This window comes from Sinohyriopsis cumingii, unplaced genomic scaffold (assembly GCF_028554795.1).
Source record: "Sinohyriopsis cumingii isolate HCF-2022 unplaced genomic scaffold, ASM2855479v2 utg002075l, whole genome shotgun sequence".
Classification (NCBI taxonomy): domain Eukaryota; kingdom Metazoa; phylum Mollusca; class Bivalvia; order Unionida; family Unionidae; genus Sinohyriopsis; species Sinohyriopsis cumingii.
In genome coordinates, this window is record NW_028316124.1 from 46,695 (window position 1) to 60,584 (window position 13,890).

Sequence of the window (13,890 nt, forward strand, 5' to 3'; positions counted from 1 at the left end):
ATAAAATTACATACAGCGACGTTAGGATACTCCAAAATTATCCTCGTTATTATCAACAAGCCTTAGTGATGGGAAAATATTAGAGTTCACAGAAATGATTAAGATTTACAAAGAAGTAATGACTGTGATAGAATCCACGCCTGATTTAGAAATTCAGGATTTAGAAAATCGGGATTTAAATGATAATCTCGATTCTGAACGAATTACTACAACAAATTGTTAATACAACTCCGTCAAGAACAACTATGATATCAGTGAGTTCAACTAATCCAAATGCAATTCAAGCGAAAGAAATAGCGCTAGCACAATTACGATTTTATCATAGTTACCAAATATCAGATTAAAATCATTTGGTGGATTACCAGCAAATAATTCACTTGTATTTGCAAATAAAAATAAAGATGATGGAACTCCCGATTGGCAAGTTGTTAGTATTCCCACAGATAGTTGCCAAATCGAACAAATCAGTGATGACTTTCAGCGCAGAAACAAATCAATAATCAAAAAAAGCTATCACTGTTCATGAATCAACGTTATTATCTGCGATATAAATAAATTCACCAGATTGCATTGTAAATATTTATCACTCATCGATTCGATCAGTGTTAGGCTGACCTGAGGTTCCTCCAGAATATCATAGACTTCCAGAACCAAAGATAAATGGATTTCTCACAGACGAATTTTTTTTATAACAACTCCAAAATATCGAGAAGAAATTAGATCTCCATTACACCATACTCGAAATTTAGTATATTCTTATTTTGTAATCATAGAAAATAGGAAAAATAATAGATATATTGTTAACGAAGATATATTCAAATTATTATCTAAACAAATGAAAGATGAACATACAATTATTGTTGCGGAATTAGAACGGTTATTTAAAAAATATATCCTGGAATATCCTAATGATAATCTAAAAAATAAAATCATTGAAACTATACAACATTTAAATAAAGTTGTATCAGACATTGAATCTGTTAATAAAATTATCATTGATAATACAATGTTGCAATTAGTAGATCACCACAAGAAAATAATATAATAATTATTCATAAAGAGATTTTTCTCGATCGTTATAAAGTAACTGGAGCAGAATTACCAACATTTGTAATGCCAGAATTTAAAACTGACGAACTGAAAAATCAGTCACCGATCTTTTCAATCAAAACATTCCAAAAATTGTTGAGTCATGGAGAAAAAGAAACACATCCACCACCAATAATTTTCAGACATAACAATGATCCATACGATAGAGTCCGTCATATTTCGCCAAGAATTGTTAATATAACATCAACTATTGCAGCCAATCTTGTATGTGATGCAAATGATAGCAGGTGTCAAATAGATCTTGCAAAATCTAGTCACGCCCAGCAAGGATATATTCTGTGTACATTTACACCCCATGTACCTCCTGGATATTTGATCGTACAAGAGCCTATTAATCCCGTTTATCTACGTTGTCATAATCCGTTATCATCAAGAATACATTTCAAACTTACTGACCAGACAGGACACTTAATTGATTTAAGAAATGTAAATTTGAATATAAATTTATACGTAAAATCTTAAAGGTACTAAAAATCTCATTAAAAAAATTACAATGTCAAAAGATTATTTTTTATATTAATTTTCGTCTAGATTTCTTAGGCAGAATTACAAAAAAATCCCTTAAAAAAGTTAGGGATAATTATTCACTTTCACTGTCAGAAATGTTGTCAATATTTTCTCTCTTACTTTCACAATTCTCTTTAGAAACGTTGTCAATACTTTCGTTTTCACAATCACTTTCGTTTTCACGATCTTTCTTAATTGTCTCACACGTGTATTCATAATTTCTTGTGCCGGGGAGAGTTTTAGTTTGAGAGTTTTAGTTTGATAGAGTTATCTCCCTTCAACAATAGAAGTCTCAGAATGATAAAATAACTGTTGTTTCTTGATATGTTACTTCACATAAAAACGTCTCGCATATTTCATGACTGGGGAAGCACCACAATATATATATATATATATATATATATATATATATATATATATATATATATATATATATATATATATATATATATATATATATATATATATATATATCTTTGTGTGTGTGCAAAGTAATGTCTTAATTGTAATATGGAAGAATTTGAGATGTCATCTACAGTCGAGCCTTCTGAATATAGAGTCGATCTTGATAGAATAAGCCCTGAGCAACGAAGACGACCTCTGGCTGATCCGACGGAAACTCTGATTAAAATTATTCTTAACGCTAAAAATGAATTTCATATAGATGGCGCAACTCATGTATGGTTAATCGTTCAAAATCCTACACAACACCGATGGTGTCGATGCTACAATGAACGACCAACGAGCGGCGACGATTATTAATTATCTCTACAATCAAAGATATTTTTTCAGAGTAAAGTTTATTAAGGAAGTAGATGATTCTTGGATTATCAGTGACAAACGTGACCCTGTCCTTCATAATGAAAAAATCCCGTATTAAGTAAAAATTCCCAACCAGGAATTTTGACTGGTATTGACAAACCGTAATATGAAAGAGCGTATCCTGAAGTCGCGGATATTTATGGAGTTTATCCTATAAATGATAAACCCTGCGTGCATGATCGATCTAAAACCGATTGAATTTTCGAAAATAAATTGTGTAGCCGAACGAGTAGCGGAACATTTTACAAACGCGATAGGTGGAATGGTTTAACGGATCAGCGACGTAAAGAAATAAACAAATGGGCTGAATTAGTCAAGGATAAATGAGCTACAATAAATGATGTTGTTGAATTAGGAAAGAAAATACAATTCCCAATAAAAGATCGATCACTGAAGGGGGTTTATACGAATCAAAGTATAAATCGAAGGGATCTTCGATTGAAATTATTTGTCATAATGCGCATACGTGGACTAATGCAGCAACAATATTGCCACTATATCGAATTGTTAAATTTGACCAAAGAGATATATTTGATTTTATTAACAAAAAAGTAAAAACGGTCATGTATCCGTGTGGCTGTTTCAAAGATTAGATAATGGAATCTATAATCATTTTTTTACGGCCTAATGGAGATATTTATCACACAGAATCTCTTCATGAAGAAATGAAAAAATCTTGCATTGAAATATACCCATGACGATGCTGAAACATTACTGGGCAATTGTTTTACTGTTCCGCCAGTTGCTGCTCATTTTGCTAGAGAGAAAAGTTCGTGGAAACCAACACGATTGGAATTCATTGAAGAAATACAACGCAGTTGTGTCAAATACGGACACGGTGGATAATGGAATAATAAATACGATTATATGAATGTCATTTCGGTTGATATGGTTACATGTTATTCGGGAAGTTTTCTTGGTATGGGAGAGTGTTCTAAGCATTTTGAGCGATTTGGACATCCAGCACACGAGATGACCAGAGTATCGATAAATGGACCATTACCAGATTTTGACCTGACTGGATTCGCTTGCATTGAGTTACTTAAGTTTGCTGAAAATCTTCATCCGATTTGTTATGTCTAGTTTGGCAAACATTTTTAGGAAAAATGTGGGCACCAACAGTATTATTACGGTATATGCTCGATGTAAAAATACTAATATCGTTGATAGTATATGAAGCAATTATATCATATCGTCCATAGAAACAAGTTTGGTTACCACAACAAAAGAAATATTCTGATGATGAAAATCCTGATGTAACCGATTTTAAAAATATTTTAAAAAAACGACATTGTACAAGATTAATTATAGATGATGCTGAGCTCGATTTTATAATTGCCGATACAACGAATAGAAACACATTTATAAGTCGAAGTAATGTTAATTTATCAGACAGAACTAAGTTAGGTACAATTGTGAGTTATATTTATGGTGAGTCACCGCAGTTTACTCATATAAGATCTTCAATGCTCGCGTACGTTTCCATAAATCTCTTATCGATGATAAACAGAGTTTCTGAGTTTGCTGTCAGAGTCGCTACGGATTCATTTTATATCAAGATGAAAAATAAAGGATTGCTAGAAGAACTACATATCGTCACGTGTGCATCATAGGGTGAATGGAGAATAAAACAAGAAAATATACTTAATTATTCTGAATACGCCGACGCTGAAATTAAGGATATTTATTACCCAAAAAATCAAATATAAAAATTTCCATCAGCACCATCTGTGTATGATTATGTAGCTAGACAAAAGTTCATCTCAATGGGCCTGGAGTTCTGGTAAAACAACTCGTGTGATTAAATTATTATTGAAATAGCTGTATTAACACATACACACATACTCGCAAGAGAAATGATAGAAAGAAATATTTTCATTCATGCACTTATCATAAATTCTTTCGATGAAAGGGAGATAAATGGACTCCTGAACGAATGGGCAAGAAATATATTCCAAGGATTATTGTTTGGGATGAAATATGTACCGTTTCATTAGTAACGTTAAAAACATTTCTTGATTGGTTATTAACAAAAAAAAATACTTTTGTTTGATTGTCTCCACATAAATGGCTGATGAATTTTGTAGTCTATTATGAAGAAATAACTGATGATCATAAAGAACTTGATCCAGAATTAAGAGAGTTCAAGAAATTAATCAGACTGAAACCGAATAAAATTCAATGTGAAATAATGCATGAAATAATTTCAGAAACTCCTATTAACAATTTTTGGAATTTATGGACACCAAATGATTTGATAGTTGCAAGTAGATTGATTGTTCGTGATAAACTTCAACAACAATTATTTATGTTACATAAATAAAACAATTCAAATCTACATGTACCATTGTGTCATCAACCAGCAGATACACGACGACAGAATATCAACGTTGATATACCAGGATCGTCAGAGAAACAAAATCTTGTATTAAATGATATTGTTTTAGTTCCTGTCAATGTTGGTGAGAGCGCGTTAATTATGGACAAAACTCCATGGACGCTAGGATACGCAATGACGATTCATTCATCACAAGAATTAACCATCTCTGATACAAATGTTTGGATCGTCGATGATCGTATCGAATGGTTGAATTTAGTTTATCTCGCAGTGTCTCGAGTCACAAGAATATCTCAGCTGCTGCGAATTGTCATAGACTTCACATAAAATAATGATCAAATTCAGGAAACCATTGCTGGCAATGGCGATGATATAGTAAGTACAAAATTAGTTATAAACAATGTGACAAACAAAAAAAAACCGCGACTTTGATCTCGATGCTGAATTTATCATTACAAGAAAACAACAAGAGAATAATCATTGTGCGAGCTGTAGCACAGTAATGTTGTGGCAATATTTAAATAATAATCCAAGATAATTTACCGCAGACAGAATTAATTGTAGCATTGGTCATGCACGCGAAAATGTAATGCTGATCGACCTGTCTTGAATGTAGTCGACGTTGAGGTGATAGTTTAGAAAAGTGAATGCGGTGGTAGTTGTGCGTCTTTAGGAATTACTTTTAATTGTTCACGTACAAATCCACGTTGAAGAGCAGTTGAATCCAATCTGCTGCAGGTCTAACCGTGGATCTTACCACGCTATAAATTTTATGTGTCGTAATACTCCAAAATAGGATCAGTCCTCTTTTTTTTACCACCTTAAATTTCACCAGGTTCATATAAATATCTTACAGTGACATTACCTAACATTGGTTGTTTTGAAAATTCATGTCGTTGTATTAGTATATGTTTTTTGTTTTTGTAATCGCATTAATAGGTTTCATGGCAGTTGTTCGAGTAATTTAATTATTTAACGCAGCTATCACGCTTAGTAATCTTGCAACCCATTCGCAAGATCTTATATCTTTCTGAATGATTTACTTTGCATATTGATATCCAAATAACCGCTCAGCTAGTGTTCGATTAAATCGTTCAACAATTGCCTAATCGCGATGAATTGCGATATGTCCTCGTTTAATTTTGACGTTATGTTTTTTCATCAGAGATGATACTGCACCAAGACATTCTTTGTCAGGATCAACCTGTAATAGCTGATGCCATCTTAAGGGTCCTCGTTGATAAATTCGTTGAAAAGCAGAAGAAACGTCTGCTGCTGGTTTAGTTGATAGTGGTTCTGCTTCCTTATATCTACTTGCAACGTCAAACGACAGTCAACGCGTATTTGTATATACGTGATTGACGTCTACGAATTTTAACATTTAAGTGTGGTAAGAATTAAATATCTGCTTGATGAACTTCATTAGGAGTGCTGACGTCAAAATGTGCATGCTTAATTGTTTTAGGAGGTAGTAGGTACATTTGCCATATTACCTGTCGTGCTAACCAATTTGCAGCAACATAAAGTGTAACATTTGTTCCATCAGCGAGTTTACTAATCGCTGCTCTACCCCTTCCAATATCCTCCTGGGCTATAATAAATCGATTCCATTATTTTAATTTTCGGTTGATCAATTACCTGCTCATAATACTAGTTTACCTTTCATCGCAGATCTTATCAACCAATTAGCCAATTATTCTCTAAACGATTTATTTTTTTATGGAATTTAATGAGTGAATCAACTTCACATAATATGTCCTTGTTGTACATATTGATTTTTATAAGCTACATCATGAACGTGACATGCTTGATCAAGCGCGTTTATTGGATACTCTCCAGGTCTTGGTTGATCTCGTTCGTCAAGTCGGATATCAAGTCGGGTTACAGGACGACAGTAGTCATATCCCGGAAGATGTTTTTCTCCTGGGTATTTAGCCCATGGAGTTCCTGGTAATTTTCCTAATGAAGTAACAATATCACCACCTGTTTTGATACGAGACGAAATGAATTTATATTTATTTTTACCACATTTCACACACTTGCCTGTAGGTGCAGATCTTTTATTTTTTGTTATTATTGTTGTTAAAACACGTGGGGGTGGATGCTCTACATCGAACACAAAATAAATCCATATTATTTATTATATCTGTACAACATGGATGTCATTGATTTCTCAGCGACATGAAAGCAAGAGCCAGTAAAAGATCATCCAGCGTTATCAAATTCTATCAGAGCAATTATCATAGGTCCATCTGGGTCTGGTAAGACGCAATTATTACTTAGTTTGATAATGAGATGGCTCAGATGGGATAAGTTGTATTTAGTAGCTTCGTGAGTTGATGATCAGAGATGCTACGAGGTGCTTAAAGATTTTAATGAAAACGCAAAATTATTGGACGAAGATGGTAATGATGTTATTAATTTTATCACCGATATTGATTAAGCCCCATCTGCTGATGACCTCGATGGATTTATTAATAATTCATTAGTATATGACTACGTATTGCTGGATAAACAATCATATCCAGCTAGAATATTTTCTCGAGGAAGACATAAAAACACGGATGTGATTTATGTTACTCAGCGATATACACAAATACCTAAAGTGATATTTAATATTTTAGTTGTGTAATATTTTAGTTGTGTTTAATGAGTCGATACACATACTCTGCGAAATGTTCATCAGACTTGGTATAATGGGGATATGGACATGATTAGGTTTAAAAACTTCTTTTCAAAAGCACAATTTGCTCCACACGGATCTATTACAATATATTTACATGATCCTCGATCGCGATAACGTATAGGTCTTGATAAAATATTTGGTTGAGAGACTGATATAATAATGATTTAATTATTCACAGATTTATAGCAGAAGAGGAGGTACGACCTCAATGAAACATCCGGCGGGTAAACGAACGCAAATACAAATTTTAAAAAACACGAACGACAAAGATAAAGTAACCCGATTAGAGAAACTCTCGGTCAGTTAGAGGCTTCGGTTTTACGTTATTGACCTTATTTTGTTATATTTTTTTTTCGTACGAGGTTTTATTTTTTTCAAAAATGACGTTTCAGCAAAAGGTCTGTTCACTTCCTCTGCTGATGCGAGACAGAATTTTTTTTAAAGCTTCGTTAAAAATCCAAATCACACACACATACACCCACACCCGTACCCGCACCCGCACCCACACACCCTTTGTCTAGTTCGCTGAAAGCTCTTTTCACTTAGTCAGCCTTCGCTTACGATGAGTAACGGAGAGAAGTCAGGGATCCAAACAAGTTGTTGACAGTTTTTAATCGTACTTTTACGGTCTTTTCGGTAATGCCGAGACTTGACGGAAAAGCCCGAACGAAGTTCCGATTGCATTTTCCTTCCCACAGACATGCGCAATATTCACTTTCACTTTGATTATCTCGTCGCCATTTAGATTTTCAAAAAACCTACAATTTCCTCACATATTTCTGGACTAGATTGACAATGTAACATTCTACATACATCATATATCTACAGGTACTTTACTGCATATACCACGGAAGCAACAGGTTTGTTATTTTGAACATTTGAAAGCACCAGAAAAGTAACAGCATAATGTTAAACTTTGGACTGGGTTGAATGGGACAGGCAGTGCTGGAAATTTAGAGGTAGAAATGTCATTTTTAAAATTAGACCATCATAAAATTGTAGCCGTCATAAATCGACTGCAACTACGTTAACAATGATACTTGAGGCATCTATCAGATAGTAACATCTTTTTCTCGGATTGGTTGGGGTGGGTGAGGGAGATTACTTCCGAAGTAAACGTTTTTAGCGTGTCCCCAGTTGTCTGACGCGAACTAGATAAGAAATGTTCAGGAGTATTGAAAGCAGATATTGACACTTTTCCACAAATTCAAATTGCATTAGTCAGGCTCTACTTTTATGTCTTTTTTCCTGATGAAATGAGATTTTGACAAGTGGTTGCGTTTTCAAGTTCTGTTGCCATATAGTTCATTTGGATGAAATGCGATGGTAGAAGGCAAGTCTGTGTATAGTTTTGGTCATGATGTCCGCAGCTATGTTTGGCAAAAAATACTGTTCATATTAGACAGGTGGCTGCAGTATACAGGGTGATTATTGAAAGATTTACAGTGAGGATCTTTCAAAGTGACCATTAAAAAGAGGTACCTATCATATGGAGGTGTCTATTAAAGCCTATTGCACACTATTGTCCGTATGTGAAGTTTCTGGTGAGAAAACAATTTGTCGTATATTTCCTAACCCCATAGATGGAATTTGTATTATACTTGATATACATCAATATGGACAATTGAAGATATGCTCACTATCCCCATTGATCTTGGGGTCAAGGTCATGAAGAGAATGTTTTGGTTGAAGTGGTGTGTGTTTTTTTGTATATTTTTAAGTGTGTCCCAATATGCTATCTATGTTTTAGAACCTATCAATATGCAATGCACTAGTGCACATATGCTTTGATATTTTTGCATTTGTTTTCTAATTTCATGGTGTTTGTTTTTGTAATCATATCATTATATGTTTTTTATCTTATAAGTGTTGTCTAATGTTGTAAAGTGCTTAGAGCTTCTAAAGATTAGGTGTTATACAAAGTCCTCATTATTATTATTATATACCTGAAAAAACTAGTACATTCAACAAACATTCTATCACTTAATTCATAGTTCTGTCAGTCAGATAACACATTGTTACCACTTCTTGGGTATCTAATCAAGGTTCTTATTCCTTATTCAGAAAAATGGATATAACACTTTAACCAACACCCAAAAAAACCCCCAAAATTGTAAAATATGTACCGCTTAGCTAGCTGCATGTGTTAGCCTGGCTGTAAAGATCAGAAATATGCGATTCCAATTCAGATAACAGATTTCCCCGAAGAAAGATCATAAGCACCAAAGTATATATGGTAATGAAATGTAGTATACAATAATAAACATTTTTTTTCACCTTGTCCTTTGATGAATGATAAACAATAAATGAATATGATTTATTAATAATAATAATAAGTCAACTTGTCTTTGGTAAAAACCTTTGAAATGTGAGTAAAGTGGCTGCTGAAAACAGGTGGTTGCTGAACAGTGGTTCATATATGCAGTAGTTCCAATTCTTGAACGGCCCCCGACCAGCGGCCACTCGCTCCTTACGGCCAGAATCCATTGGCACCAACGAGTTTGTGTTCAAAATAACCCCTCACGAAAGGCCACCCTGCTAATGCGACCATCGCCCAGCATATTAGTGCAATAATATAAAATTTACCCTTTACAAGCGGCCGCATTTTATTTTAATATGTATCCAGAACCAGTATTTTATTCATAACGTTTGTTAAGTAATCCGATTTCTGTTCCCCGCTGTCAGGTTTTCATTACTGAAAGAAGTGTTGACTAAAGTACATGTACCAGTAAGGTTAATATTCACCTCACCAGAAGCCACATTTATTCCATAAAGCCTAGAAAGACTCATATTTCAATCCATACAAAAGGGTAAGTACATGTAATCTGATTAGCCATACGGCTGTGTTATCATGAGATGTCCAGTTTAATCACTCTGATAATTGTTAAGATTACAATTATTAAACAGTAGGAACAGCTGAGAAGTGGCAGTATTGCTGTACATACGTAAGTCAGCAGGAAAATGGTTTGATAGCCTTTATGGCTTCCCTTAGTAAGATGTTGAGCTTGTTCACCCTTGCTAATTAGTGGCTATTACTAATCAAAATAGTTGTCAAGATCACAAATCATAATGGCCACGGGTTCAGATCTGTGATGTTAGTGGTACATATCGAAGCTGTTTTGGCTTCTCTCGCATAGTTTAAAGAAATGTATAAAAAAATAGTGTACCAGACTGCGATTAATGAATCACGTGACAAGATCACTTCCTTTAAAAACACATGGCAGTTTGTTTAGATGCAGAAAAATTGTTTTATCAGTCTTGTAGTTGGCAACATTGGACTAAGTTACTGCAAAAAGATCAACATGTCATCGAGGAAAAGAAAAATTCTCAATTTAGAAGAGAAAGTGAAAGTAATTCAACTGACCAAAAAGGAGGAGAGTTGGAGGATCCTGGCAGAAAAATTTGATGTTGAAAAGACTCAGATGAACAATATCATGAAAGATAGGGAAATAATTCTGCAGAAATGGGAAGGTGGAATGGATGGAGAAAGGAAGATTGTTAGAACCAGGAGATGTTTGTATCCTGATTTGAATGACGAGGTTTTTGAATGGTTTTGCACTGTGCGTGCTAAGAAACTTACGCTCACCGGTCGAATGATCCAAGAAAAAGCAACAATTTTGTCGGTTGAAATGGAATATGATGACTTTACCGCAAGTAATGGATGGTTGCACAGGTTTAAAGTCAGACACAATATTAAGTGTTCAATCCTTAGTGGAGAATCAGCTGACATTAATAATGAAGTTGTCGAAGATTGGAACAAAAGACTGAACGATATATGACAGCAAGGATATTGTTACTTTGATGAGACTAGTTTGTTTTTTAAACTGTTACCAAACAAAGTCGCTGGTACAAAAACGGGATTCATGTAAAGGTGGGATAAAAGCAAAAAGGAGAGATTTACAGTTTTGCTCTGCGCCAGTTCTGGTGAGAAACTGAAGCCACTGGTGATTGGAAATTGCAAATTTCAAGGTGCTTTAAGGGATCTAGCCAGACACATTTGAGAGTTACATATGAGGCAAACAGAAAGGCATGGATGACAGGACAGATATTTGAGTCCTGGATCAAAAAACTTAATCAGCAGATGAAAGTGCGGAACAGGAAGATCCTGCTTTTCCATGACGACTGTGCTGCACACCCAAAACTGGATGTCAAGGTTTCATACTTTCCTCCAAATACAACTTCAATACTTCAGCCCCTGGATGCAGGGATAATCCAGATGGTCTAAGTGAACTACAGGAAAAAGCTGCTGAGACATGTTTTGTTCCTGATGGATCGTATAACAGCTGCATCAGACGAGATGATTCAAAAGTGTTTTCGGAAATGTGGGTTTTTCCAAGAGGTATCAGGTGTACCAGAGGCAGACAAGGAAAACTGGGATGAAGAGGACTATCTTCCCCTTATACCACCTGGAACAACCCTTAAGGATTATGTTCAGTGTGATGATGTATTAGCTACAGAGAACACAATTAGTGTTGACTGGGAGTCATTAATGACAGAAGGTGCCAGAAATTCCAGTCAAACATGCCAGAATGAGGAAAGTGACCGTGACAGTGACACAATGTGTGACAATCCAAATCCTGCCAAACAGTGCATTACACTGCATGCCACATGGTTTCATTCCACAGAATTGATGGATTATGGCCTCGCAACAAACAGTGTTGAACTTGTGGACATAATTATGAAAACACAAGACCTTCTTAACAAAGATTTAAAAAACCTGTAGAAAGCGTGGGACAAATGACACTGGATAAATTTTTCAAGCCTAAAAATTCTTAGGAACATATGTATTGTATTGAAGTGTCTACTGGAGACAGATGATGTGATCTGTAACATTATTATTAAGACAGTTTTAAAACTATATCAATGGTTATTCATAACATTCTTTTGAAAATGATGAAACGGTTTGTTTTACATTTATTTCACAACATGCATGTGATTTTTTAAATGAAAATATTAGGTGTTTTAGAATTAAATGTACTTGTGACTTTGTTCATACGTATTTACTATTCACATTTGTCATCCCCCTCTAGAAAGGCCACCCTCATTATAAGGTCACTTCCCCGCTTCAGTAGGGGTGGCCTTATAAGAGGGGGACTACTGTACATTGATATTATGATATTCATGTGAAAGAAGGTTTACTTCATGCAGAAATTCCCATATTTACTGTAATGTATTTGTGACTGGATATTTGCAGTGTTTCATTTGGAATAGTAGAGTACAGAATATGCAAACAAATTTCATTTTGATTCGGAATTGCATCAGATATTTGTTGCGTAAATATGCAGTAGTTGGATAAACTTCTGTCAGGTTGGAGGCCGGTTTATGGCCACATTTTTCTGTGAACAGAGGTGAGATTATTTACTTCTGTAAGTTAACATTTAAACCATGTTTGTATATAGGGTGGATTCCATGTTACAGATATACTGCCTTCCTCAACCCCCACCCACACAAGCAATACCTGTAGTCTTGTAATTGTTTTTGTCTTGTGGTTTTGCCATTTTTCATGTTATGATGTTATAAATGATAACAAACCCCTCTGAGGGTAAACTAGCCATACTGAAACAGATGAGACCATTTTTCCCCAATTCTGATTTGAAAAATGGCCACCAAAAATGTTCATTGGAAACAAAAAATTCCATAAGGCATGAGGGTTAAAAAGGTTTTCCCATGATTGTAACCAATCAATAAAGAGAAAACTGCACAATAATTTCATGGGCTTATTTGGACCAATCAGAATCACATAAAGTGATATTTTAATGTGTGGTACATGTAATATAAAAAAATATTAAACAGCACATACTATAGGAAAACTATACATACTATGCGATAAATATATATATACACACACATACACACCCACACCCACCACAACAGTGATGTATCATTATTATTTTTATTTCAGCATTAGAGTTGAGAGTTGATCTTGGTGAACAGTAACAATGGCAGAAGGAGGAGATCCTGCTCAGGTAAATATAAAATCACCTGTATGTATCGAGGGGGAGGACCACTGATGTATGTTTACAGCACATGAAATTACCATTTCACATTTTACATTTATTTACGAAATATTAATGTCAGTATATGAGAAATTAAACTTTAGAAGAGAAGAAACATTGTTAACTATTGTGGTTGAATGTTTTGATAATATTCTGTCATGAATCATCCACATTGTGTACAGTTACATTTGCATAAGATGCACAATACTGTAAAATATATCATTCAGTAAAACTTGTAAAATCAAAGTAAATGTATTTTATTTTGAATTTTTCATTTAAATTTGCAATGATTTTTAATCATTTGTTTTATATAAGACTTATTTTAATACTTTATTGGTGAAAAGCTAGCCAGCTAATCAAACAAAATGGTTTGTGAAAAAACAGTTATGTGACAGTAATTGTCTGAATAAACAGGTTATTTAATGAAACAG

The 13,890-nt window shown here is 34.3% G+C and overlaps 1 protein-coding gene across 1 annotated transcript in view; it reads left to right on the forward strand.

The window, feature by feature from the left end:
- Window positions 1-11,688, forward strand: part of LOC149771181 (protein mono-ADP-ribosyltransferase PARP15-like) — a gene marked incomplete at its 5' end in the record, with an annotated part of 47,435 nt that extends 35,747 nt beyond the window's left edge. Inside the window, one exon of the mRNA XM_089948770.1 lies at window positions 11,433-11,688. Coding sequence (XP_089804896.1) covers window positions 11,433-11,688 — 256 coding nt within the window. The remainder of the gene's footprint in view (window positions 1-11,432) is intronic.
- Window positions 11,689-13,890: the final 2,202 nt, after the last annotated feature.